Source organism: Peromyscus californicus, unplaced genomic scaffold (assembly GCF_007827085.1).
Source record: "Peromyscus californicus insignis strain IS unplaced genomic scaffold, ASM782708v3 Scaffold_13__1_contigs__length_99412109, whole genome shotgun sequence".
Lineage (NCBI taxonomy): Eukaryota > Metazoa > Chordata > Mammalia > Rodentia > Cricetidae > Peromyscus > Peromyscus californicus.
Genome location: NW_026294424.1, coordinates 81,820,437 through 81,847,991, shown reverse-complemented (window position 1 = coordinate 81,847,991; position 27,555 = coordinate 81,820,437). Strand labels below are relative to the sequence as shown.

Genomic DNA, 27,555 nt, shown 5'->3' with positions numbered 1-27,555 from the left:
TGGTTTTGCTTTGATGCTGGGGCTGGAACCCAGGTCTTCCTGCATGCTAGGCAGGTGGTCTACCATGAGCTACAACCCGAGCCCCCGAAAACGTCTATTCAGCTTTATCCCACCTGCACTTTACCCCCATCTCCTTTTACTGTCACAAGGACACAAAGACATGACAGTTTATTTTTAACTAACGTTTTTGTAAAGCTCAAAGGGATAAGGACTGGACAAAATCACTCAGTAACTGGTAGAAACCAGGCTTTGATTCAGTATCCCAGAGGTGATTAAAAACCGGACTCTCTGCCCTATCAAGACAATCTCTGCTGGCACAGCTCTACTAGCAAGGAAAGTAGGGGAGACTCTTGACCTTCTCCCCATTAACGTAATCATTTCCTATCTGTACACACTGAAGTATCACAAGCTCAGAGCCAAGAGCAGGAAGGAAAAGCTGAAATGAAGCCAGGCTAGCCCACTTCATAGGTTAGATACACTATGAGGCACGCGCGCGCGCACACACACACACACACACACAGAGGCAGCATATAGCCCTTGGTACAACTGGAGAGTAGAGAATTTCCTAATAAACCTTTTATTTGATTTGTTCTAGTTTTAAACTTTTATTTTAATAAAACCTATATGTTGTACTATTTTGACACGTTGTTTAAAAAATAAAAAAATACATACTTTTTAAATTTATTTAAATTTTTTAAATTTATTCTTTGTGTCTTTCACATCATGCCTCCTGATCCCACCCATCTCCCTCCCCACCCCAAAGCAAAACAAAATAAAATTTAAGAAAAAAAGAGGGGGAGGAAGAAGGGGAAGGGGAAAATCCCATCATTGAAGCAGCACTGTGGCACAGTGAGTCATGAGTAAACCCCTTTTTCATATATCTTTACATGCGGGCATTTATCAAAAAGAACCATTGGTCTGGTTCGAGGCCCCTGGTCTCTGCTGCACCATCGATGATGGGCCCTCACTGGGACTTTTCCTAGATATCCTGTTGCTGCCCTGTGTCATAAAGATCCTGCAGCCCTGGATCCACAGGACTGACTCCCACTCCACCATGAACCATGTTCCCAGCAGATCACAGATGAGGTGGATGTTGTGGGCCAGCACATAACCCTGTTTCTGGGCATGGGTAGTTACAGGGCTGGTCAACCCACTAGTTCTCTCTTGTCTTTGCCACCAGAGTGGGCTCTCCAGCATGGCCCTGGCTAGTTCGTCCCTTGCAGCTATGAGCAAGGGGCGGGGGCCAGTTCTGCTTTCACTTCCTCAAGGTTGGTTCTCCCACATCTACACCTTCAGGGCCAGCTCTACTGTGTTGCCCAGGCAGGCAAGGTGTAGGGGACACTTTCCAGAGTGCTACAGCTGATGAGGGGCAGGAACAGCTCTCTCACTCTTATTGCCTCAGGGCCAGCTCTCCTACTTGCCACAGGCACTGATGGGCAGCGAGTGGGGGAGGATCTGTCCCCCACTCATACCACCTCAAGACAGATGAGTAATGGGGACAGCTCTCCCATACTCACAACTTCAGGGCTGGCTCACCCACACCTCTGCCAACAGGGCTTGGCTCTACTGTGCTGCCTAGCCAAGGTGCAGGGCCTGTTCTCCCAAGTGTTACAGCTGGTAGGAGGCAGGGACAGCTCTCCCACCTGCCTCAGGCATTGATGAGGGGAGAGCATACATGATTTTTTATAAGTATCACTGAAATTCAAACTGTGAACATGAATCTGGGTCTTTCACAAGAGCCTACTATTGGATTCTATTAGTGAGCTGTCCCTCAAAGAGTGTCAGAGTCACATGGGATAAGAACAGTGCTTGCATCTCTCAATGAAAAAGCCTCTCATGCCACATCATTACAGACGTTTTCACGGTCTTTTCATGAAAAGGGACAGTCTGCAAGAATTCCTCACATTGAAAGGGAGCTTTACAACTATTGTAAATAGTAACAGCCACTGTTATTTTTCTAAACAAGTTCTTTCCTCTAAAAAGCAGTGACTGGGAATGCTTTCTTGGAGCTCATGGTTCAACAGCACAGTAAATTGTCCAAGCACCTGCTCTTTCTTTAAGCGAAGCCTCCACAGAGGCTATGTATTGAAATATTTAGTTTCTCAGATTCACTGATATTGAAAGTAACTTTTAAAAAAACACCTCAGCTCTGAGTTTCATTTGAGAAATCAGTCACACGAATAAAAGCAAAATGAAAGTGTCCTTTCCTCTGGCTATGAAGTTTTCCTGAAACAAGCCATCCCAATAAGCAGCTGGGTTTGAATTTGACTTGTCCTTGCTTATTTTCAATTGTATACACTGGCAACTATGGTGATGTTACCCTGGGAATCTAACCATAAGAAACTGGACAGAGAAAGACTTAGAAGGTACAGAATTGGCAGGTAGAACAACAAATCCAAGTTGATGGCAAATCCTTTCAAAGCTTAATCTTTCTTCCCCCCTAATTTCACACGATTCCATGACACACTCACAAAGTTATAGTTTAGATCTAAGAGAAGAATGTTCTGTGGTCTATGATCTAAACGTGCTCTACCTGAGCAGCATAGCAATTCCACATCACCTATAATAGAAAAACTTTGTGTGTTCACAGCTGGCTTTCCAGTATATTCTTGAGACATGCTATCCTTTATTTTAAATGAAAATGAAGATTCTATGATGATTTCTTTATATTACATCAGTCAACTGATTAACTATGTTCTTTTAGTTTTCATAACAAGAAAACCGTGTAAATAGATTTTAACAAATACTGCAACAAACTATTTTTGAAGTGTTAGCATTTAGATGATTGTCCTAAGTGAGAAAAATATGTAAATATGAGATAGGCAAGAATGTATGTTTTGAGCAACTAGTTAACCTATTAAGACATACTGCCAATGAATATAAGAAGAAATTTCACCAGAATGAAAAGGTAAGACAATAACCACACTTTTAAAAACCATTTTCTGTGAGAAATTCTCATGTTCATTTTATTAGACTTAAATATCCTAACAAGAGATATCTTTCTCCACAGTGAATCATTACCATCAGTAATTAACTCACTAGAAGCCCCGACTCTCCCCACAGCACAGAAGGTGTATACACTAAAAACAAGAAGCAACATGCGATAACTTCATAATGCAAACAGTAGGTCCTAGATAGTGTTAGAAACTCAAATCAGAAGCAATTCCATCAGCTGTAATATTTAATGGTTGAGCTCAAGGTAAATGCTACTGCTCCATCTCAAAGTAAATGGGGCCCAGACTGGAAAGATGGCTCAGCAGTTAGAGCACTGTTTGCTCTTCCAGGAGTCCTGGGTTTAATACCCTACACCCACATGGTGGCTTACAACCATCTGTTAATTCCAATCCCAGGGGATCAGCTATACATGCAAGGCAAAACACTTATACACATAAAAATAAAAATTTTTAAAGTAAAAGTAGGCCTTAGAAGGGTAAAGACAAACATACTTTTGAGTCTAGCATATGTAGATATGATAACAAAATTCATGGGGGACAATCAGACACATTTCATTACAGGGAGGGTAAGCCAGTATAGTACAAAAGGTAAGAGTACAAAATATTAAGAGCCAAATTAGCAATGTAAAATATGAAAGATGAGGAATGACCCATAAAGCAAAACTGACTTGTATCCTACTCAATCTTACTGCAAAACCAACCAAAACTGAGAGGCAATGGCTCACTAAAATAATGAAAGTGACCATGATGGTGAAGATCTGTATCATCCTTTAATATATATCACGCACTCTCCCTTGCAAACAACTGCCCCATGGAGACTGCAGTGCTAAGTGGATTGTAATTCTGTACTATGAACCAGAAAATTGAAATTCAAAAGATGTAAGACTTAATTGGCTTACTGTCTTCAGTGCTATTCCTGTGATAAGTCTAAAGTCAAAGGTGAACCACAAGTGCTTTTTTTCCACTATCAAAAATAAATAAGGATGTATGCCTATCAGACTTGATGACCTAGATGTGAGGATGGATCCTGAACAGTCAGAAAGTCAAAGAACCATGAGGCATGTCAGCAAAGCAAGTGAAGATTAATAAATCAGATGGGCTCTAACTGAATTATCCACTGTGGCCCATGGACATGCCAACTTGTCAATCTAATCTACTTTCATTAATTTGACAAGGGACACGACGCAGATGTAACAACAGAATAATGTATTTCCTCAGAACTGGAGAATTTGAGACCACTATTTCAAAGACTAGTCTTTTTAATTTGTTGGAGAAGGAAGTCATTCACTTGTATTGTTAAATGACAGACAGCTGCAGCCCCGCTATTTTTCCCACTTTGTACCTGACTCTTTACCTAAGGACCAATGTCTCATCTGGCTGGCATGCCTGTCTTCTATTATTTCTGTTCTCTAAATTGCCACGAGCTTCCAAAGCACTCGCTTGTCTTTGATTGGCTGCTCTGGCCTGCTCAGGTACCTTTCTTTCCCTGAACTCTATGTACTATATTGTTAGGATCACCCTACCTGAGAGCACACGCCACACCATTTTAAAATCATCTAGTACTGTGGAGTTGGGGAGATTTCTCAGAGGGAAAGGTGCTTGTGGTGTAAGTATGAGGACTTAAGACTGGATCTGAAGCACTCAGGTTAAAGACAGGTGTTCAATGTCTTTAACCCCAGTGCTCAAGGGATGGAGGTAGGTTGACACTACAGGCTTGCTGGCCAGCCAATCTAGCCAAAATGGCAAACTCCAAGTTCAATCAGATACCCTGTCTGAAAAAACAAGGTGGAAAGCAATAAAGGGAGATACTCACTGTCAACTTTCTGCTTCCACATGTGCACAAACTAGTGAGCACACCTGCATGCGTGCACACACACACACACACACACACACACACACACACACACACACACACACAAACGTAGATGCACACACCAAAATAAATATATATGAGCTTTTTCTCATGGACTCCATCAATCCAATCTAGGATACAGACACACGATATGACATCTTTTAATCACCATGGCAGCAGAATGGTCCAACTAGTCACCATCAGACCCTTAAGAATTCCAGGGCTTTTTAAAATACTAATTCAGGTAATTAGCTCTTTCAGCATGACGTGTGCCTCAAAGTCCAGAAGTGATCAATTGGACACCTGTCCGTTTCACTATGGTTTTAGACCTAAAAGTAACCCTAATCCTTACAGGCAGAGTTCATTACAGATTAAAAGCATAGGCGTGCAGACAAGAATGCAGCTCTGTTACTTAAATGAATTTAACCTTAGGAAAATCAATCTGTGAACTCAAATTTGCCAGAGTATGTAAATTAAGGTTGATATTAACCATTCTAAAGGATCAAGGTAAGGAGATGTCCTATCTATGTTGACTGCAAATGATTCCACACACAGGAACAAGCTCAATCAGCTATTCTATGAATGGGACACTTTTCTCAGCACCATCCCATTAAACCAGTGAATGACCAACAGGGCAGCCAGCTTTGAAACTCAACATTTGTGATGGCTACCTATGCAATCACTCAGTAACTTTTCATTCTCTTAATATATAGGCACAGAACACCAAGTAGGCAGGAATGTCTACATGGTATGCTCCACTGGCTCTCAGATCAGCAGAGAACTGACTGCTGGTCTTTTAATACCATGGCAGAAGAAAAAGAAGCATTGTTTTCATTTCCGTTCAGTTCTATCAATAAAACCACAGCACTGATGGTAACACGTGGAGAAATCAGCGAGGGACCATAAGATCTTGAGAGGTGGCCACCGAATCTTCTGGCCTCTGGATCAACAGGCGATGGACATGGGAACAGTAAGAAAGAAGCTCTCAACTTCTGAAGAGGAGCACAACAACTCCCTTGGGTGCCATGACCTCTCCCTACTGCTCTGCAGAGACTTCCTGTGAGGGGAGCGGCAGAATCTGCAATGGTGCCACCATGTAAGGGTGTTCTATCATCTATCACATGCTCATATGCAGCACTCTTTTAAGGCACCTAATAAAGCTGCATGCCGAGCTAAGTCAGGACATCAGTTCATTTAAAATTCTCCCAAGAATGGGGGGAAAAAAGAAAGGAGAGGCATAGCATAACTGCAAATGTGTTGACTAATGCCTCAGAGAGGAGGCTTGTCTCTTTTGTTCCAGACCACCAAGCAGGACTCCTCAGAAGTCATTTCTAGACTGCCAAGGAAACTCCCAGAGGGCTTCTACAGCTGTCTCGCTGCTAAGAACAGCAAGACCTCCAGCCTTCCGCTGCTAAGAACAGCAAGACCTCCAGCCTTCCGCTGCTTCAGAAAACACAAACAGCCAAGGCTCCAGCGTGGCCACTGCATTTTTCACCTGTGCCTTGGGATACAGGCAATGAGCCCAAGTGGGCATCCAATCAAGCTAGGAACGTGAACTCAGTCTTACTGTCTACATTTTAACTTCTGAGGAAAGCCCCCAAGTGAACTAAGAAGCAAAGTCAAGAGCACCGAGAGTCTCTGTGTCACCTGGTCCTTCAGCTTTTATGTAACAGACAAACTCGGCTCTAACTGGCCAACAGTGCATTAGCAGTGGAGGAGGCTTATTAATGTGTTTTAAGAATCTAGAATACAAATAGTAATCCCTTTGGGAAGTGAATTGGATAGTCAATAAATGGTGACCTAGTAACTGCACTTAGAAGAACATCTTCATAAATACCCATGAAGGGAAGGAAGCAGGGCATTACAATAAGGCTATTTCTTATGGGCACACTTAAAATTGTAAGGAAAAGCCACTTGGTGTTAATTAATGAATTGTTTGAATAAATTAGATTCAGGTATACAATACAACCTTCAAAAAGAATACAGTAGGTTCCATACAATTCCTATTTGATTTGTGCCACTGTGGAAGTATTCATGCATCCAGAAAACCCAGGACTTTAAGTCCAGCTGCTAACAGGGGTTACTCTGAAGAGCTAAAATTGTTCACATTTGCCCTGCTTACAATTTTATAGCAATTTTGTATACCTTTAATTGAGGAACTCTGAGACTTTAAAAAATATCATAGACAATAATGTTACTACAGCAAGTAAATAGTGATTGCATATATGTGGATATGTATGTATAGGTATATAATAACTACTATAAAGCTTTATAACCATGGCCTTAGGTACATTGTTTAACCATGCCCGTAAGATATTGCTGTTGGCTCTATAACAATTTTCCACTTCTAAGTCTTGCTTATTGAAGTTAGACACAGATGACTTTTGACATGAGAATATACCTAAAAGATTACAGGTACTGAAATCCCACTACTCTCTGCAACATAGTCTAAGCACATACATGGAATAGCTGAAAGGTAGAATGATGCAAACTGAAAAGAACAAAAGAAAATAGAAATATCTAGTATACCACTTGCCAGTTTATTATTTAAGATATGTCATAACGACAAACCCTTATGTTAAATGTATAATGCAGGGATGTGGTGCTCCCGGCATTCAGAGCTCAAATTCAGAAAAGACTGGGACACAGAGTGTTGAGGATATGACTTACTCAGTCAAGAGCTTATCCACACAACTATGAGAATCTGAATTTAGATCCCCAGCATCCAAGTAAAAACTGTGTGTGGCAATGTGTCAGCAACCCTGGCACTAGGGGAGCAGAGACAGGACCCCTACGGCTCAGCAACCACAGAGCCTAGCCAAGTCAGTGAACTCCAGACTCAATGAGATCATGCCTCAAAGGTAAGATAGAAAGCAACTATGAAAGATATCCAGTGTCAACCACTGGCTTCCAGCATGCACACTCGTGCACGCGCACACACACACACACACACACACACACACACACACACACACACACACAGAGAGAGAGACAGAGACAGAGACAGAGACAGAGACAGAGAAATGAAAGACTGTACCACAGAACCACTCGAAGATGATTTTACTTTCCTGCACACTCCAATGTTCCTTTCCAAGCATAATAACTCTGCTGCTTGTCCACTCCTCAGGGAAACCTCCAGTGTAGATAGCATTAGTAGCATTAGTCATGTGTCATTACTCAGCTGGCATGACTGATTTCAGTCACAGGGACATAGAGAGGACTGCCAGTGTAAATATAATCACTCAAAAGCTCCAATATTATATTCTCCCATAGTATGCCTATTGCCCACTTACAATGTATTAGAATATTTAAATGTTTTCATTAGTGTGGAATAATTCTTTAACAGTTCCTAGGAAATATTTTAAACTAGGGAGTCTCTTTATTTCTCACAGTTCTTAAGAAGAACTTCCTCTGTTGGTACTAATAAGGCCTTCACGTTTATGGCTAATACATAAGGAACTGGCATTGTTAGGTTATGTGTTCTCAATTTAAAACACAGAGGCGCTCATGCAATGCTTTATATAGTAACACCACCAGGTGATCCGGAACATTGGCAAGTTCCTCCATTCTATCACGGTATCCACAGTGATCACTTTAAAATGTATATCAGAACATGCAACTCCCCGGGTAAAGAGCCAAAAATAGTGCTGAGCTGTACTTATAATAAAATAAAAAGGTCCCCCCAACCGCGTTCCCAACCTCTTTTACCACTGCACACCTGCTAGCTAGCTGTGCTTCAGCCACTCACTCTGGACTTCTTTTTTCCTGTTTTTTAAATAAAACATAGTCATTCCTGCCTCGGGGCCTCTACACTTGCTTTTCCCTCAGCCTAGAAAAAAAGGTTTCCCCTGATCTCCTCTGCTGACAGCCCCTACCCACTATGCCTCCCTATCTCCCGACACGCCCTTGTTCCATTATCCAAACAGGTTCTCCTTGTAGTGGGGAATTATCTTACTTGTTTGTTTACTGAGCATTAGTGCTTGCTCTCTATCTCTAGTCCCAAACTCGGACTCAAAAGATAAATCAGCCTCACTCACCCACCCCTGGAATCTACCATCAAGAGCATGGGTAATGATTTCTAGTGAAGACACTCAGATCACAAGAGTACACGTGCAGCCTGACTTAGAAATTCAAACACACTCCCCCTTCATGGTCACTTCCACGTTTTCTAAGTTAATACGTGAAACCAGTATTAACGTCAGGTCAGTATTCAACCTCTAACAGCCACCAGTGGTTAAAGCTTTCAAAACCTGGGAGAGAACAGAGTTGGGAGAGGAGGGCTACAGTAAGTCTGATGACACGTCAGCGTTGTTAATTGTCTCGGTGCAAGCTGATGCTATTCAAAAGGAGCTGAAGGATAAGCGTCACATGACCATCGACAGCCCCTTCAGAACTATTATCAGAACTATTACCAGGTATGATTGCCTTGGTCTTTCAGAAAACACACAGCTGATTAGACAACCAACACCACCAACATGTGAGTGCCACATATTGCCCCTGTGCGGCTATCTTGCCATGCTGGAAACTCTGTAGCTGGTTAGGAGTATTGATTCCCTCACTGGCATTAGCGCCTACTTCTTCAGGCTGACAACTCAGGCTGAAGACCTGCTGAGATATATCAAGGCTCACCGACTCAACAGCTGCTGGATTCTTGGCTTTCCATCAGGAGACAGCCATGGTTGAACTAGCTGGGCCACAGCCTGTAAACCACTCAAAGTCCACCTGCATGCATGCATACACACATACCTACACACACATTCATTCTATGAGTTCTGTTCCTCTAGACAACCCTGACTAATACAAGGAACTTACCTTCCACCTCTGAGAGGCAACCGAGCGCTACATCAATAGACTATATTATTTTGGGAGTTACTTGGACTACCCTGATCAACCATTCAAACGGAGGTTTCTGGTGCCTCGTACTGGGGATTTTGTTAGTCTATGGTTCTTGTGGGAGCACTGTCAGCCCAAGTGGCATAACTTCCTTTAAGACACACACACACACACACACACACACACACACACACACACACACACACAGAAATGCACAGAGATGCACACATGCATGTGTATTCTGCATCATTTTTGGGAAATATAAAATAATATCATTCCTTGAGACATTATCAAACAACCTTAGTGTATCATCCCTCCTTCTTCTGTACTGACCTCTTTCCCTCCTCCCCAGCTGGAGCCCCTCCCTATTTTTCCATTTCTCATGTTGTATCATCTGTATTCACCTCTCGACACCCTCAAAGATGAAGGCAATCATACCCGGTAATAGAAACCTAGCCAATTTCTAGGGCTAGTGAGGTCATGCACCTTAGAAAAGAATACTGCCACTTTTCTAGACCAGGCCGGTTCCTTACTATATTCTAGATTGTAACCTTATATCCAGAGCTAAGTAAAGGTGCCACCCTGCTTCAAAGAAACCTCTCTTTAGAGCAAACAGAGACCATCACAGGAAAACACAACTGGAAACAATACAGAGTTCATAAAACCTTGGAGGGCCCAGCGCAGTGGAAACATCTATATCACAGCTCCCGCATCTATGGCTCAGGAAATAATGCAGAAGAGGGGGTGGAAAGTTTCTCAGAGTCAGGACACCAGGATGTCTGCTGTGAAACAGTCTCTCTTAGAAAGGGCTGCATAAACAAGGCCAGAAGCAAAGGCAGTATCAATAGACATGCCAATGCAGAAGGGCGGGAATCTCATAGGATCCCACCCCTGGATAAAGAACAACAGGTAGGCCGGGCGGTGGTGGCGCACGCCTTTAATCCCAGCACTAGGGAGGCAGAGGCAGGCGGATCTCTGTGAGTTCGAGGCCAGCCTGGTCTCCAAAGCGAGTACCAGGAAAGGCGCAAAGCTACACAGAGAAACCCTGTCTCGAAAAACCAAAAAAAAAAAGAACAACAGGTATTCAATGAAGCCCGAGAGAGGGAGAATTACCCTCTCCCAGAGATGAGCCCCTTATTGGTTATGCAATACAAAGTGGTCAGCCCTGAAACCATATTATATATATAAATATATATATATTATATATATATATTTATATATAAACAATAAAAATGGACTCAACAGATTGTATTTTGATAACTTGGAGGAGGTGCACATATGCATGAGAACATGCATGCATGCATGCAACCATAGTAGTCAAAGAAAAAGAGGCTATCAATTTGAGAGTTGAGAGTGTACTGTGGGATAACATTCTGTATTCTGTGAATATGTGTTGCTCTGATTGGTTGATAAATAAAATGCTGACTGGCCAGTAGCCAGGCAGGAAGTATAGGTGGGATAAGCAGACGAGGAGAATTCTGGGAAGAGGAAGGGGAGTCAGGAATCGCCAACCCAACACAGAGGAAGCAAGATGACAAGGCAGAACTGAGAAAAGGTACCAAGCCGTGTGGCTAAACATAAATAAGAATTATGGATTAAAGTAATTGTAAGAGCTAGTCAGTAATAAGCCTGAGCTAATGGCCAAGCAGTTATAATTAATAGAAGCCTCTGTGTTTTTACTTGGGGGACGTGAGTGGGAGAGATTTGTCCAGACCACTGGCTGGCCGGGACACAGGAAAACTTCCAACTACAGGGGTGGGTCCTGGCAGGGGCTGGATGGAGGAAAGAGAAGGGAGAAAGTGGTACAATCTCCTATTTTAACCAAAATGCATTGAAATTTTGAAAAAAATAACAAACAACACAGCTGAAGGAAAGCTGTGGCCACAGGGCCATGGGGAAGCTGTGGCTGCTACCAAACCTGCTGTGACTGTGGTCATCTAAGGACTGACAACATGTCTTTGTTCTCCAGTTTTCACAGATGTAATTCTGTCTGAAGCTCTCCTGACACAGCAGTGTCCCAAAGGTCCCTGAGAACATCCGAAAGACAAGATTATAACCTCAGAAAGACTTCACTGCAACTTCCTCCACAGAGTGAAGATGGGCCGTGCATATTCAGCAGACCCACAGAGGAGAGAAGGCACTGCCTTTGTGCATGTCTATATCCGTGGATATGAAAGAACCTGTATGAAGGCCCTACAACAGAAATTCTCTTTTGAAGCCATGAAAGCATCACCCCAACCAAGCTAGATTGAGTCAATCCTGCATTGTGTGTGTGAGAAGAATGAGAAGAGCAGTCATTCACAGACTGTGTCCTTCTAGATTTCATCTTCTAGTTGTCAAGACAGCAAATTCAGACATGATTTAATGGTTTATCCTCTTACTCTCCGACAAAGTATTTAAATTTACAGCTACTTCCATAAATGACCAAGACTTCAAAAATAAAAATCAAGGCTTCCAAGTATACTTAAAGATGACAGACAGCAGATAATGCTTAAAATAACCATGAGACACTTTAAAAATTAATCCTAGATCCATTTCCTCCAGGAGACCTATGTGATGCCTTGCCTGATAATTCTGTTAAACAATGAGGTAACCAGATCAAGAGGTTACAAGGTCGCATGACCTTTACATGTATTCTTGAGACTCTGCAACCTGCTTCTATACCTCCAACATGCACTGTGGATCTATGAGCTGCAGTTTGCCCTAACATTGAATCTGCAAGTGTGAGATAACACTGCACCATTGATAGCCTGTAAGAGTCAAGCCCTCTAAAGTTATAAGCACAGTACATCTCTAAGAGTTAAAGCTAGCAAGCTAATGCTGAGAATAGCCATCTTAGGGCTGGAGATATAGATCAGTGGTTGCAGACTTGTATCTTATGCATGAAACCCTAGGTGTGATCCCTGGTGCTAGGAAAGAAAAAAGGCACCATCCCCTGTCTTGTGCTTTTACCTCACTCCTGAACCCTGATGCTCAAGCCTTACATCTGCATCACCTCTCTTGTACAGCTCCATTTTTCAAAGAACAGAGAAGCTACAAAGGAAGACAGGAAGGCAAAGCAAAGACTATTGGGAAAAAAAACAACTGGCTAATGCAAAAGAACATTCCAGAGCAACAACAACAAAAAACGAATTTATGTAGATGCACAAGTCGATGCGCTCCAGATGTACCGTTACTGTATGCCTCACAGGTGTTTTTTCTGCTTAATAAACATAACATCCAAGCAGGGAGGCTGCTGAGGCACTGAACTGCCCCATTTGGTCTATGCTTTTCTGCTGCTCTTGACTGTTTTGAGCTATTTTTCAATCGGGCAGCCACTACTGAAATCCTGGGTGCATAGGCTTGGCAGAGCAAGGAAGAAAAAGTGCAGTTCACAGACTTCTGTCTTCTGCTTCCTCAAGACAGAATCCCATTAAAAATATGCTCTCAAATTATGTCACCCTGGATCTGCTGGAAAGAGCTGTTCTGTTCCTCTTCATAACTCCAAACATAAAGCCTATCTCTTGTGTAGCTTCATGAGGCCCAGTCACAACTGTTCAGATGGTATCCAGGCAGAACCATCAGTCAATAAGAAACTTCAGCTGCCGTTGGATGGAATTTTGGGAGAACAGCTTGGAAAAGCACACAGGACAAGTTTGACTTCACTGCCAAACTCACTTCTAGGACACAGGCTAATCAATTATAAAAGCTTTTTCAAAACAAATTTGAGTCTGGCAACCTGTTTTCCACACCCAGACAGAGGAAAAGAAAGGAAGGAAGGAAAGAAAGGAGATAAAGAAAGAGAGAGAGGGAGGGAGGGAGGGAGGGAGGGAGGGAAGAAGGAAGGAAGGAAGGAAGGAAGGAAGGAAGGAAGGAAGGAAGGAAGGAAGGAAGGAAGGAAGGAGAGAAAAAGAAAGAGAACAAAAAAGAAAAACCCAGATTTATGGTATTAAAACAGGTTACAAAAAATAAAACCTGGTGTTAATAGAGCTTCATCTGCAAGTCCAGTTTGTTTGTTTGTTTGTTTGCCTTAAAAGGCTCCACATGCTTTTGTATGGAAAGCATTAGCTCACTTTACTCCATTACCCCTCCTCCAGGACTGACGGGAACAAGACTGTGGACAGTTTAAGCTCCTCTCCAGCCTTTGGAAGGAAACAAAGAACAGAGATCCTTTTGGGAAAAAGACCTCCCTGGACTAACTGGCTACAGTGACAGCTATATTTGGATGGATAAAGTCTCTTAAGCACCCATTAACTTTCATTTGCTAGCTTTGAAAACAGATCCAGTAAAATCCCTGAGCTGAGTCTCTTCTCTTGGTCTTTGACATCAACCTCAGCAACTATGGAATGCTGACAGAAGGCAAAAAAAAAAAAAAAAAAAAGTTGATTTCAAGAACCTAAGCCACACACATCTTATAGCAAAATCAACAACCAAGGCCCATGATGCTCCAATGTATTCTGAAACTTGTAGATAAATTTGATGTAATTCAAATTGTGAGCCATGAAACTTCCTCTACATATGCTCAGATTTAAAGAGAACCAACAAAGTAAGAAAGTTCTCTCAGGCAGCATTTATCAGCTGCCTATTCACAAATTTCTAGCTAAAGATGATTGTCCCTAATAAAAGAAGACTTACTCAAAACCGTATCAACTAGATTTGTCAACCCTAATTGGTGTTTCCTTATCTAAGTTCAAATCCCCTATCAAAGGGTGTGAATAATCAGCACTGTTGGATAAAAGCTGGATGGAACCACAGTGAGCCCAGCAGCTTTGAAGGAAATTCTAAGGGTCTAAGTTCTCCTGCCACAGGTTTGTACTTACCAACACATTCGAGAGTCAACACCCTGAACCTTGACTATGTCCAGAAGCATCAGAAGGAGGCAGAAGAACTAACCATGTCAATGTTAGTCAAGAGAAAATATCAAGGTGATGCTGAGGACAGTCATCTGTCCTGATAAAAGGTGTCTTCCACAAACACCAACAGATAAAGGTAAGAAGGAAGACACAGATCTCAGGGAAATGTGAAACTTAACTTGCTGGAAACCTATTGTGCTTCTAATCCCCAGGGGGAAAGGAGAACAAGGATACAAAAAGCATATTGAACTTTTTGAGAGAAAATGGGAACAGGGGCGTAGCTCCGAAGGTTTGCCTAGTAATCTGATCTGGGCAACTGAAGGCCTTTTAAGGAAGCGTCGATGAGAACGTTGAAAGAATCCAAGAGCCACTTCATAACTAAGAGAATAATTTCACCTTTCCTGTACTTTTTAGAATTCATCACGGCCTATAAAGTTCTTGTCATCACTACAGGGGCTGCCAGTTAAAGAAATAACACTGTCATAAATTTGTTTTTGTGGAAAAAAAATAGCAAAGTATGAAAAAAAAAGTCAAAGCTACCGTAAAGAGACCGTAAAAGAAGGCGGCCATGGGACTGCTACCCAGTTAGTATGTTAAGCATGAAGCCAACTAGAATTGTGTTCTACTGTTACATCAAAGGACACAAAAGAAAGTGATAAGAGAAAGAATCAGACGCATGGTCTTCTGAATTATACATGAAGTACTGTTTCCATTCAACAGGGGAAGCTGGGACCATCTCACACCTAGCCAGGTTTAAAACAAGTACCAAAACCATATTTTCTCAATTCATGTCCCTTATTACTTACCTGTCTGTCCTTCATTACAGACAGACACTTAATGATATACGATTGCCAGCACCTTTTATAGTATACCAAAACACTTTTTCATAAAACAACCCACTTAATCCTTACAACAAACCCAAGGTAAAAGTGATTAATATGCCCAGGCTCAGTCAACTGTAGTTCCAAAGCTAAGAGCCCAGGTGAATGCACCACGAAGGTCAAAGCCAAGACTTGCTGGCTTCTCACACATTCGCTTTTTTCTTAGAAAAAGAGCCAACTCCTATTTACACATAATGTATATTTGAGTGGTGACAACCACTATCTCTTATCAACATGGCATCTCTTAGATACATGGTCAGTCTTCAGTTTCTAAGAGGAAAAGTCTATGCTTACCTGGTCCTTCTCTGGTTTATCAGAAATGTCATTTAGACTGGAGGATGTCAGGTTCCTATGGGTCATGGCTGGGCTACCTGGAAAAACACAAGTGAACTCTGATTAGAAACTTCTTTCCCAGGGCACAGACTTTGGTTGAGCATTCTGTAAACACGGAGAAATGGTGATGAGAACAGTGACGAGGCTTTTTAATCACATTAGATCCTGTAGAGTTTTCCTGAGTTCGGGCTGGAATATAAATACAGCTAAGTGGAAAGTATGTATGATCCCAAATACTTTGTCTTATTTCCTGGATAGAGTTCAAGTTAAGTTAAACCACAGAGATGTCTAAACCAGTAGGTGTAAAAACCTGTTTCCCCAGCTGTGATCATGTTTCTCACTACCTTTTACACAGGTCTAGTCTACTGCCCCCTTTTCCTTTGCTTCACCCCAGACACAGCTCCTACCTATCAGCATCAGAACTGCTCCAGAGTGTATGCCTGGGTTCCCTCTACCTTTGGCCTGGGCTATTCTTCCAAGCACGTGAGTCTCTCTGGTCACCCAGAAAAGCTACCCACCCTCCTTTGCCCAGCAGATATTTTGGTCACAAATCGTTTCCCTTGTGGGTATCTGGCCCAGAATCCCCAGTCTTTGCCTCAAAACAGTATTGTCACAGGCTCCCTGACCACTCAGTATTCCTACTACCAGGGTAAACACTTTCCTTTTTCCTCTGTAACATGCCAAACCTCTTCAAGGAGAAGGATGAATTGTACAGGGCATAGGACACTGCACCAATCTTCCTGTAACAGCCAGAGGTCAAACTCACTAGTAACCTCCCCAGTTATTCCCAACACTGTTACACACAACAGAAGGGACATCCAGAAGAGCCCCAGGCTGGCGGACTGCAGAGAGACCATGTTAATCAACAGGATCCCGGGCTTCCATTTTTCACTGGGACCTGAAATTCCTAGGCTTATTAAGCAAAAAACGGTAACTCTTCAAAGCCAAGGCGTTTGACCCAAGCCCTGCAGGGTGCTGAGCAATGCACTCCCTATTAATCCTCAATGATCTGACTCAGGCAAGTCTTCCCAGCAAGAGGGCAAAGGTTGAAAAGCAGCACCAGGTTCAAGCACAGCTTCTCCTTGACTTGAAACCATTGTTCACAGACTCCAATTCCCTCCAATGGAAACTCCAACACACAATCTTACAAAAGAGGAAAATCTGCCCCTAATAAGTTAATGTCGGTGTAACAGCACCTCTTTAAATAATATAATCCCCTTGAACCACTATATCAGAAAAGAGCCAGTGTTCTGAGCCAGGAAGACGGGGTATTTTCCACTCCACTGCATTTCATTGAGTAAGCATGGCCTAGATCTCTTAAATCCTTTACCTGGCAGGGTGTTTTATTCTAGGAAAATTTGAGCACAGGGCATTATTTAAAAGAAAGTAACATCTGACAAAGTGTTTCATAAGCAAAATTAAAGGAGTCCTGTTGAAGGCAGCACTTTATGCTTTGAACTGCATTCTAAAGTTCCAGTGTTCACTAGATTCAAAAGGTGTCAGGCACAAACCTGACCACCCCAGATAACGCTGAGACTGAAACTAGTGGGAAATGATGAGTAGGTTTAACTTTGTCCTTTCGTTAAAAAACAAAACCGGTCATTGACACTACCTGGACAAAAGTTCTTCCTGAAGGAGAAGTATGAAGGATTAATCAATGAAGGCTCAGCAGTCCTGATCACACGCACAAGTTAAACACAGCCTTCGGTGAGAAACAGACCAGGCGGGCTTCTAATTATTACATTCATTTTATTTAAGTGGCAGTAATGATATAATCTGAAAGTTAAATAAATTAACGTTTTGGCCTAACAGATTAAATATATGGATTTGCTTTGGAAATCTATGATAAACAATGTAAGGTATATTTGAACTAACCATTCTCCTTGCCACAAAGTCTGAACAGCTAAAAGCCAAAACAATGAGGGTTTTGTTATAAGGATAAACTTGATTGTCGTGACAGTCTTGCCAAAGAAACAAATCCTGTCTCATTTCTCTCCTTCCGAAAGACACCCATCTTGTGGCTAATCTCTAGTCACTCTTTGTGGGGGACAGAGGGAGACGCAGGCTGAAGAAGGATGTAGGAACCAGATGAGAAGAAGTCTGTGTTAACAATCAAATCCACTGACCCTCCTAAATTTGATTTGATTTCCTGTAATAAAAACAATTAATATGAATGTTCAGTTTTGTAACATATATTGTAACAGCTCCAAGGCGGACAAATCTAGGACAATAAGTAAGATGATTGGAATTGTTTAGTCTTTTCCTATCTCTTCCCCTATCAGATGCAGCACCCTCATGCCCAACACCTGGAGCCCGAGACAACCAAATGCTTCCCAGTGCTCTGACTCCATGGTAACCAGAGTGAGGACCCAAGGCCAGCAGCATCCACATCACAGGGGCACTGCTCATTAGAAGCAAATTCTGAGGCTCACCCCACACTAGCTCCAACAAAGCTCTGGGCATGGAACACAGAAAAGGAGTTTTATCCAACCTTCCAAATAGCACTGCAGTATGGTAAATACGGAGAACCACTACTCAAAATGAAAAATCATCTTGGCAGGCAATGTACGGCTGGGACTCTACGTTGACAACACCACATGGAGCCGGGAAAGTCAGAGGCATCATTCTGGCAACTTGGCCTGTTGCAAGGCCACAACGGTCACCTGCCCTATCTGCAGCAAATCATTAAATTAGCAACCTCACTGCATAAACACATGTGAAAGAATATTTGGTTTTTCCCTTGCTTCCTCACCTATACAACCAAATCAATAAATAACTTTGTTTTGGAAACTCACTTTGGCCACAGCAACGTATCACCAAAACCAAAGAAGACAGGACAAGAGCCAAAAGAGATTACATACTAGACTGTAGGTGGGAATCAGACATCTGTGTGTGGATTGTAACAAACACAGGAAGCTGTTTCACAATGGACCACTAACAACGAGGCATTGGATGCATTTTGCAATAGATATGCAACAGGACATGTTGTCAGAATAAATCAGTGCTCGGGATTCAGAGGCGGGGCATGTAATACAAGCTCGTTACGCCACCAAGTGAGAGGACTAGAGACAACCGTCACCTGGCACCAATGGGTGAAACATCAGAGTGTCGTGGAGGATGTCACCTTTGGGGACAGGTGGCAACTTACTCAAGGCTGCATTCAAGGCCTCTTTCCAACTAAAATCCAGAACATTCAAATCTCTTGGGAGTATTCTTGGCCCAAAGGAACTTTGCTTCTAAAGTGTGATATTTTTTTTTTTTAAAAAAAGGGAAGAAGCAGTCTTGGGTGCACAGTCATAATTAATTTCCATATCACCGTTTTCGAGCTATAGGAAAAGAAAGCATTGGAGAATCATATTTCCAAGCAGTTTCACACAGTCGAGAGCTGTTTCATTTTCAAAGTACCCATTTGGCAGGTACATACTGTTTCTATAAAAATTAATTACACTCTGTACTGCTTGAAAATCATTGTTATTCTTTACTATATGTTTAGCAATTTAAAAAGTCCTTTGCAATTGTATCTATTAGGTACTTTAAAAAGAGGTAAAGAAATGTACAGCATAGGAAAATGATATTTAAATGTGTGCATGAAATGCAAATATTTATATAATACAATGAAAGTTTAACCCCCACCTTACCTCATACCTCCATAAGAAGCTAATAAAATACAGCGAGGCAAGCTAAAACAAGGGTTTCATGACCTATGAAACACTGGATTCTTTATTCTCATGAGTAACTAAATAACAATTTTCAGCTACTGAATAAAAGGAATATAATGGCACACTTAAAATGAGGTTGACTGAGAAAGTCTAAAAAGAATGGTCTTGTTTTCTATGACAACAGATTATCCAGAGATATCCTCAACCACAGAAAAATCAAATCAACAACAACAACAAAAACAGAACAAGATCTCTAAGCCCTCCATACCTAGTCACCACCCTTTACATAAAATGCAAAAATCAGCAGAGTGTAAATATTAGGCTAAGGAAAGTGAGAAAACATTACTAGCCATTTGGAGCCCTTTGAAGGAATTTCGTAACTAAGAAACATCAATTTGGGTATCTTAGATCATTTCACTTTTTAATTCTTTTCTTTAGGTGATTTTATTGTTTGTTTGTGATATAATATAAAATTTAAGCCCAATGTCAAGGCCCTCATTCTGTCTTGTTCACAGCCTCAGAAAATTAGTGGCACTCCATGAATATTTTTAATAAATAATATAAGTAGGTTGTTTGACTTCCATTTGGAAACTGCTATAAATGCAACTGTACTAAATCCATTTCTTACGGAGGGAGGTGCTCACTGGATGCAATTGCAGGAGCCTTTAGACTTGGAAAGCCTCAAGGTAAATAAGGAAAAAGTGTGTAACTGGCCCAGAAGTCACAAGGCAGAAAGATACAGCCAAGCTGGCCAAAGTATCTGTGTGCTACCAGTACAACAGAAGCCAGAAGCAGTAAGATTGGAAGAGAAACCTGCAAAGGAAAATCCAGGAAGCAAGGCAAAAGGCAGGTTTGGGGAGTTCAGCTAAAAGACAAGAGAGCCTGGGGCAGAGACAAGCCAGGAAAACTGAATAACTCAAAGCACTTGAGCACTATGGAAGGAGGAGTGAGTCTGGTAAAAACAAGAAGACATCAAAAGATTCATAGAACTATCAAAGTAGGAGTGAAGTTCCGCCAAAAGCTGAAGTCATTCTTAATGTATGGGGCAAGGAAAAGAAATGCCCTTACATGGAGAGCTGGATGCATGCAGAGGTCAGCTGACAGTGCCACCAACACCTGCATCCAGAAGCCTTCCCAAATTCTATTCTCTTTAGTAGACCACTCGCTGCCCTTTCAGATCTCTGCTACCCAACTTCTCTGGTTGATCTGTTTAACCTCAACTCCTACACTCTGTTTTTTGTTGTTGTTGTTTTTCAGTTTTAATGTTCTGACTACTTGTGAGTTTTTTTCCAGACTCACTCTTAGATCCCAGACATTTCAAATAAACAACCAGCCAGAGCAAAACTTTTCTAATTCATGATGACTTCGTTCTAATAATGATAATGAATATTTCAATTTCACTGTGACCTAAAACAGCTTAATTTTTAAGTATTTTGATATTCTCTCTCTCTCTCTCTCTCTCTCTCTCTCTCTCTCTCTCTCATACATACACACACACACACACACACACACACACACACACACACACACACACACACTACAAATACTATAAGGAGTCTTCAGTCATGTGATCACAGCATTTGTTATTAATGCTCTCTGGGTGTCTCACATGCCTATGTCCACACATACCCAAGCATACACACATAGGTGCAGTCCACATGCATACATAAAGTAAAACAGTGGACAGAAAAATCTATCCAAAATACTGGTAAAAGTATGTACAATAACTGTGACCTTCATAGCTCACAAAAACAAAGAAAGAATCCCCAGCAAGCCTGTGCTAGTGAGGGAAAGGGCAAGTGGAAAAGGCAGACTAGGAGAGCCATGAGGGGCAGTGTGGTGATAAAGTTTATCTGAGGATCAAAGGAAAAAAACAGCCACTATATTAAACATAGAAGTCATGCAATGGTAGCACATGCCTTTAATCCTACCATTCAAGAGGCAGGGATCTGTCTGGACCTCTGTGAGTTCAAGGCCACACTGGGAACAGAGCCCAGGCATGGTGGCATATGCCTTAAATTCCAACACTAGTTAACCATAAAGCTTAGAGGTCTATACAAACAGACAGGAAGTGACAGGGCTAGGCAGGAAGAGGAAGTGATGTAGCTGGACAGAGACAGCAAATGAGATAGCAGAACAGAAAGGCACATAGGTGTGGGTATACAGGAAGTAGGTCTCTTTGGAAGCTGAGGGTTGGTAAGGTGAGGTTGGCTTCTGGATTTTCCTATTCCTCTGATCTCTCAGGTTTTAACCCCAATATCTGGCCCCAGGTTTTTGATTTAATAAGACGGTTTAGCAATTCATCTACAGGGCAGATCACTGCCTTACTTGAAACAAGCTCTGACCCAAAATGTTTTTCATTAAATTCTCCTAAGCCAAGGTAGAGAGGAACTTCACCAGGCTCCTGTAACCATACCTTTCTAAGGAGAGGACTTGTCTACTCCTGTTTCCTTCCTAAGTGAGGCCTTTTCTCCTGCATGAAGATAGACACTAGAGCCAGGCTAACATACGATGTCACCAGTCACATTATCAGAGGCATTCTATAATTTGGAGAAGTATCTGAGATTAAAATGTTTAAGAAAGCTACCAACTAAAGATGACAAACTCAACAAATGTCTAAAATGGATGGGTTTCTTTTCATCCTTCATAAATACATACATACATATACATACACACACACACACACACACACACATTTAAAATACTAGGGAAGAGGAAAGCTTAAAGCTAGATCAATGAAAATAACTGGGGAAAGATCAACACAGACAAAAGATTTCAAAAATTCTCTAGGAAGCAAAGCAGCTAGTGTGGTAACGCTGACACCATTCTTGCTGTGCCAAAATGGCAGTACCAAGTACGCGAAAGGGGCACAAAGTCCCAGAGACACCCTGCATATCTCTGAGGAAGTGGATTCTAAACATTCCAGGTAAAGTCTCACAGGAGCAAGCAGCAAGTTGAAAAGGACACGTTAGCAGAAGTCCCATGCCTCCACTGAACTCCACCCCAGTGGGCAAAAGACTCAGCAGCCAGTGCATTTACACTTGGATACTCTTTGCTAACGGATGCAAGTGTTTGTGCCTCAGAATAAAGCCTTCTGAATTCCAGAACATACTTGGGGAAAACTGTGGTGATATTGTGTTCCCCAAAATATTGTGCACCCTAATAAACTTATTCTGGGGTCAGAGAACAGAACAGCCACTAGATATAGAGGCCAGAAAATGGTGGCACACACGCCTTTAACCCTAGCATTCCAGAGGCAGAGATCCATCTGGATCTCTATGAGTTCAAGGCCACACTGGAAACAGCCAGGTGTGGTAACAAGAGCCTTGAATCCCAGGAAGTAATGGCAGAAAGCAGAAAGGTATATAAGGCCTGAAAACCAGGAACTAGAGCTGGTTAAAATTTTAGGCTTTTGAGCAGCAGTTCAGCTGAGATTCACTCTGGATGAGGACTCAGAAGTTTCCAGTCTGAGGAAACAGAATCAGCTGAGGAATGGCAAGGTGAGGTGGCTGTGGCTTGTTCTGCTTCTCTGATCTTCCAGCATTCACCCCAATACCAGGCTTCAGGTTTGATTTTATTAATAAAACCTGTTAAGATTCATGCTACAGAAAGCACTTTCTGCCCACTCTAAGGGAAATCCTCCTTCTTAAGACAAATGGACAGTGGAAGCCTGATGACTCCTCCTTGCATGCTCATGCCTGAATTCCTACACTCAGGGCCACCCTTAGCTACACAGTAAGTTCAAGGCCACATGAATTGGAATGAGACTCTGTTTTGTTTGTTTATTTGTTTTTTGTTTGCTTGTTTGAAAAAAGAAGAAGCATTTGAGGTCTACCAGGAATTTAAGAGAAAACTCAAAAGTTAAATACATCGCATAAAGAAAATAAATAAAAATTGAGAAAAAGAGCCGGGCGGTGGTGGTGCACGCCTTTAATCCCAGCACTTGGGAGGCAGAGCCAGGTAGATCTCTGTGAGTTCGAGGCCAGCCTGGGCTACCAAGTGAGTTCCAGGAAAGGCGCAAAGCTACACAAGGAAACCCTGTCTCGAAAAACCAAAAAAAAAAAAAAAAAAATTGAGAAAAAGAAATATAATATAGAAAACAAAATAAAAATTCTACTAGTTTGGAGAAAGCTCTGAAATGGTTTTATATCTATAACACAGGCAGGGTGCTTTGAAAAAGAGATCAAGAAAAGGGTTTCAGAATGAACCAACAATTGCTTGAAATATCAGTATACACATTCATATGAGCATGAAAAGAGCCTCCTCAACATGAGTTAGAAAAGAAAGCCCGTAAAAGGGGAAATGGGGAACAAAGTCAGAAAATAGAGAGAAAAAGATCAGAGGCACAGAGGATGGGGTAAAGAATGTCAAAATCTGATTATAAAAAGTGTTATTAAACCAGAACAAGGACAAAGAAGGAAAGCGCATTCTCAAGAATACCTCTATGCCTATGAGAGTGCATCATTAATAATAAGTCTCCATGTCTTTATTTGGGAGTTGGTTGGCAGCTGAAGGAAAACTGCAACTACAAATGGCATCCAATGTGAGGCTCGAATTTCCACATAGGGCCTAAGAAAGCAGAAAAGATTTTACAAAAGGATATGGCTCCTTTAAGAGGTGCTGCTGTGCAGGAGAGTACTTGAGTATCTTCCAATTTAAGTAGAAACAGCAAAAACACAGCAAGCTAAGTAAAAATGCCTGCCACAATGTGGGCACCAACTTCCTAGAGCTTAGAGGTTAAACGCAGCTCCCAGTTCAACACAGCTCTCAGCCAGGCCTGCACACTTAAGGCTCAGCTCTCAAGGACCTGAGGAAGAAACAAAGCCAAACACCAGAGCTGCATGGTGAATGGCCTAGCTGTAGCTTAGGAGTTTAAGGTTTGGCTCCTCCAGTCAGAGAACACTACAGCTGTACAGTAAAACAGGCCCAGACAAAAAAAAACAAATGTTACAGTGTGCAAGTGTGCATAGGTGCTTGAGAAAGAAAAGAAAATGGGTATAGACAGTCATAGGAAAGAATAAATATAAATAGTTTAAAAACAATTACATAACATCTTTAAAGAAAGAGTAAAGTAATATAAAAAGAATAAGTCATGTAAAGATGGGAGATACAGGGAGTCTGGATCCTGTATGATACTTTATTGGCTTTGAATTTTTTTTGATGGCTGATGAGTGAATGGCAGCTGCTAAGAGACACTGGATTGTAAAAGAAATCGCTGAATTAAACCAGCCTAGATAATTTAGGGATGTCTTAACTTTAAAATGGAATTCAGAAAATGTATTACATGGGCAGAGAGGTTATGCTTTTGTTTCCACAGAAAATGAAAGTCTGTGTATTCCTTAAAATTAATAGGGACCAGATTTGACTGGGGGAGAGCCCTGAAAATCTTGGCTACAGACATAAAGAAATAAACCTAGAAAACTATAAAACAGGTGACATATATGCTGATCCCTTGACAGAGGAACAGCTCTGAAACTAAATGAGACAAGATAAATCTTGTTGGTTACAGAGTCCTCATAACTTATTATTACATGCCATCCTTTCATCTGGCATGGATGGAGGTTTGGTTATACCAACCAAAAAAATGTATAAAGTTGACAGATGTTGTGGTGATATACTGTTTGTCATCTAGGAAATAAAGCTTGCCTGAAGATCAGAGGACAGGGCCAGGCAATGGTGTCACACCTTTAATCCTAGAACTCTGGAGGCAGAGGCAGAGGTCCGTCTGGATCTCTGTAAACTCAAGGCCACACTGGGCTACAGGAGATTAATCCAGTCTAAAAGAGAAACAGCCAGGCAGTGGTGGCACACACCTTTAATCCCAGCACTTGAGATATCATGCCTTTGTTACCATTATTTGGGAAGCACACACGCCATTAATCCCAGCACTAGGAAAGTTGAGACAGAAAGTGTACGGCTGTGTGGAGAAAGGAATATAAGGAGGGAGGAGACAGTAACTCAAGCCTTTTTGGCTGAGGACTCAGAGGCATTCAGTCTGAGGATTTGTGGAGATCGGCTGAGGAGTTGGTGAGGTGAGAAGTAGCTGGGGCTTGTTCTCTGCTCTTGCATCATTTACCCCAATATTTGGCTGTGGATTTTTATTCAAAGACCATTTAGGGTTCCTGAAACCTTTTACCTGTTCAAACATTTTAAAAAAATCATCTTTGACTGGCTTGCATACAATGCAAAGTCCATACTTGTGCTAATGCAGATATGTATGTTACCTTTGAAAGTTTGTATGTTTTCAGAGCAAGGAGATCAAACACCAATGAAAATGGATAGCCCAGGTGATCCAGCCTTTCAGAGTGCCTCTGTTACAGTTCTCAGAGTTCTGAGTTCAGAACAACTTCAAAGCTGCTAGCTGAGATGGTCCAGGCTCAAAAACTATTCTAGCCAGAACTTCAGATAAACCCTGTACTTTCCTTCTATGCAGAGACTAGACAACAAGTGTTATAGCTAGTTTTCTTAGGACTTGACCATTATCTCAACTTTCTCAGGGTCCACTGGGGATGCTGTCACCCACCAGACAACAGGAAACAGTCTACAGAACACAATGCCCACACTATCAAGAGGTAGGGTAGGTGGATTTTGGTCATTCAGTAGGTTATGAATGTTTGTCATCATTTAGTGGGGATAAAGGAATATAGGACACAAAGGAAAAAGACTGCCGAACTTTGCCAAGACAAGGTGAGACAGTCCTTCAAAATTCCTGCTTCATAGAAAAATCTGCTAGATATTCTAGGCTTGTAGACCAAAGATGGATGCAGAGGAACCTTGGGTGACTGTCCAGGCAGCCAGCTGGCTTTTCATTTCTATAGTTTTGGAAGTTGCTTGCTCTACACTTTCTGTTTACTCGGGTAATATTATGTCCTTCTTGGGTCTCTAATAGAGTTGGAGACAAAACAGTTATAGTTATAGTTTTCCTTGTTACCAAATTCAAAAAAGAAACTTACATAAGAGATATAAAGTTTATCAGGTTGAGAAACATAAAAACTTAAATTGTTTAAGAAAATGTTTTGAGATCTAACAAAGTAATTTTGAGTTGTTAATACAAGTTAGGATAGAGAATAAATTAGGCACTCAACTTTGAACTCACCAAGACAGGATGGATAATGGAGTATTTTCTCTGAATTTTCCAAATGCAAATGGACTGGATATTGTAAATATAATTCTTACTTGATAAGTATTCTAAGTGTATTTAGTCTTACTATGTTAAAGCTAAAACTGTTCTTTTTCTTTAGACAAAAAGGGGTAAATGTGGCCGAATATTTGCTAAGCTATGTAAAGATGGGTGGCATTTGTTTAATTATGTAAAGATGTGTTGCTGCTTTACCTTACCTGCTCAAGGCACCTGACTGGTTTAATAAAGAGCTGACCACCAACAGCAAGGGAGGAGGTACAAGCAGAACTCCCAGACAGGGACAGTAAGTAGGAGGAGGAATTTAGGTTCCGGGAAGAAAGATAAAGAGATGCCAGGGAGATGCCAGAGGCCAGACAGACAGACAGACAGACATGAGGGAAGCAGGAAAGTAGGACATACAGAATGAAAGAAAGGTAAAAAGCCCTGAGGCAAACCATAGATGAATAGAAACAGATTGAATTAAGTTATAAAAGGTAATGGGACAAGCCTAAGTGAAGGCAGAGCATTCATAATTAATAAGTCTCCGTGTCTTTATTTGGGAGCTGGTGGTGGCCAAAAGAAAATTCTAACTACATGCATCTTCAGATCCCAAGGGCCCCTCAGGACAACTAAAAAAAGATTAAAAATAAAATGGCATATAGATGAATTGTTACAAAACTTCATAACCACCAAAACAAAAAGAATACCCTCACCTTCCATATCTAGAATCAAAAGGAAGAATTTTCTTAAGCAGCAGAAATGCTTTGTGTAGAAGATAATAGTGTCCAATTTTTAAAAGAATTCTATGCTCTTCCAAATCACAGATTGACTAGGAGAAAATGATGAAGGAAATTTGGGACTAAAATGTTCTGAAAGTGTTAGTATTTCCTGATAGTATGATTTAACAAAACAAGGACATAAACTAAAGGAAGGGGAGCTACCATCTCCACTCAGGAGAGCAAGGGACATCAATGACTGACCATCCACTGTGCAGCAGGCCTAAACATAGTAACTGGCAACTATGGGGGGGTGGAGGGGTGAGGGGATGACACCAGAGCCAACAAGAAGGGACCAACCTGCCCAAACGTGCT

At 41.6% G+C, this 27,555-nt stretch overlaps 1 protein-coding gene across 3 annotated transcripts in view; it reads right to left on the bottom strand.

Moving 5' to 3' along the window:
- Positions 1–27,555, bottom strand: part of Slc4a4 (solute carrier family 4 member 4) — a 337,951-nt gene that overhangs the window by 132,107 nt on the left and 178,289 nt on the right. For all 3 annotated transcript variants that reach the window (XM_052735335.1, XM_052735337.1, XM_052735336.1), the window contains exon 7: positions 15,647–15,723. In XM_052735335.1, coding sequence (XP_052591295.1) covers positions 15,647–15,723 — 77 coding nt within the window. The remainder of the gene's footprint in view (positions 1–15,646; positions 15,724–27,555) is intronic.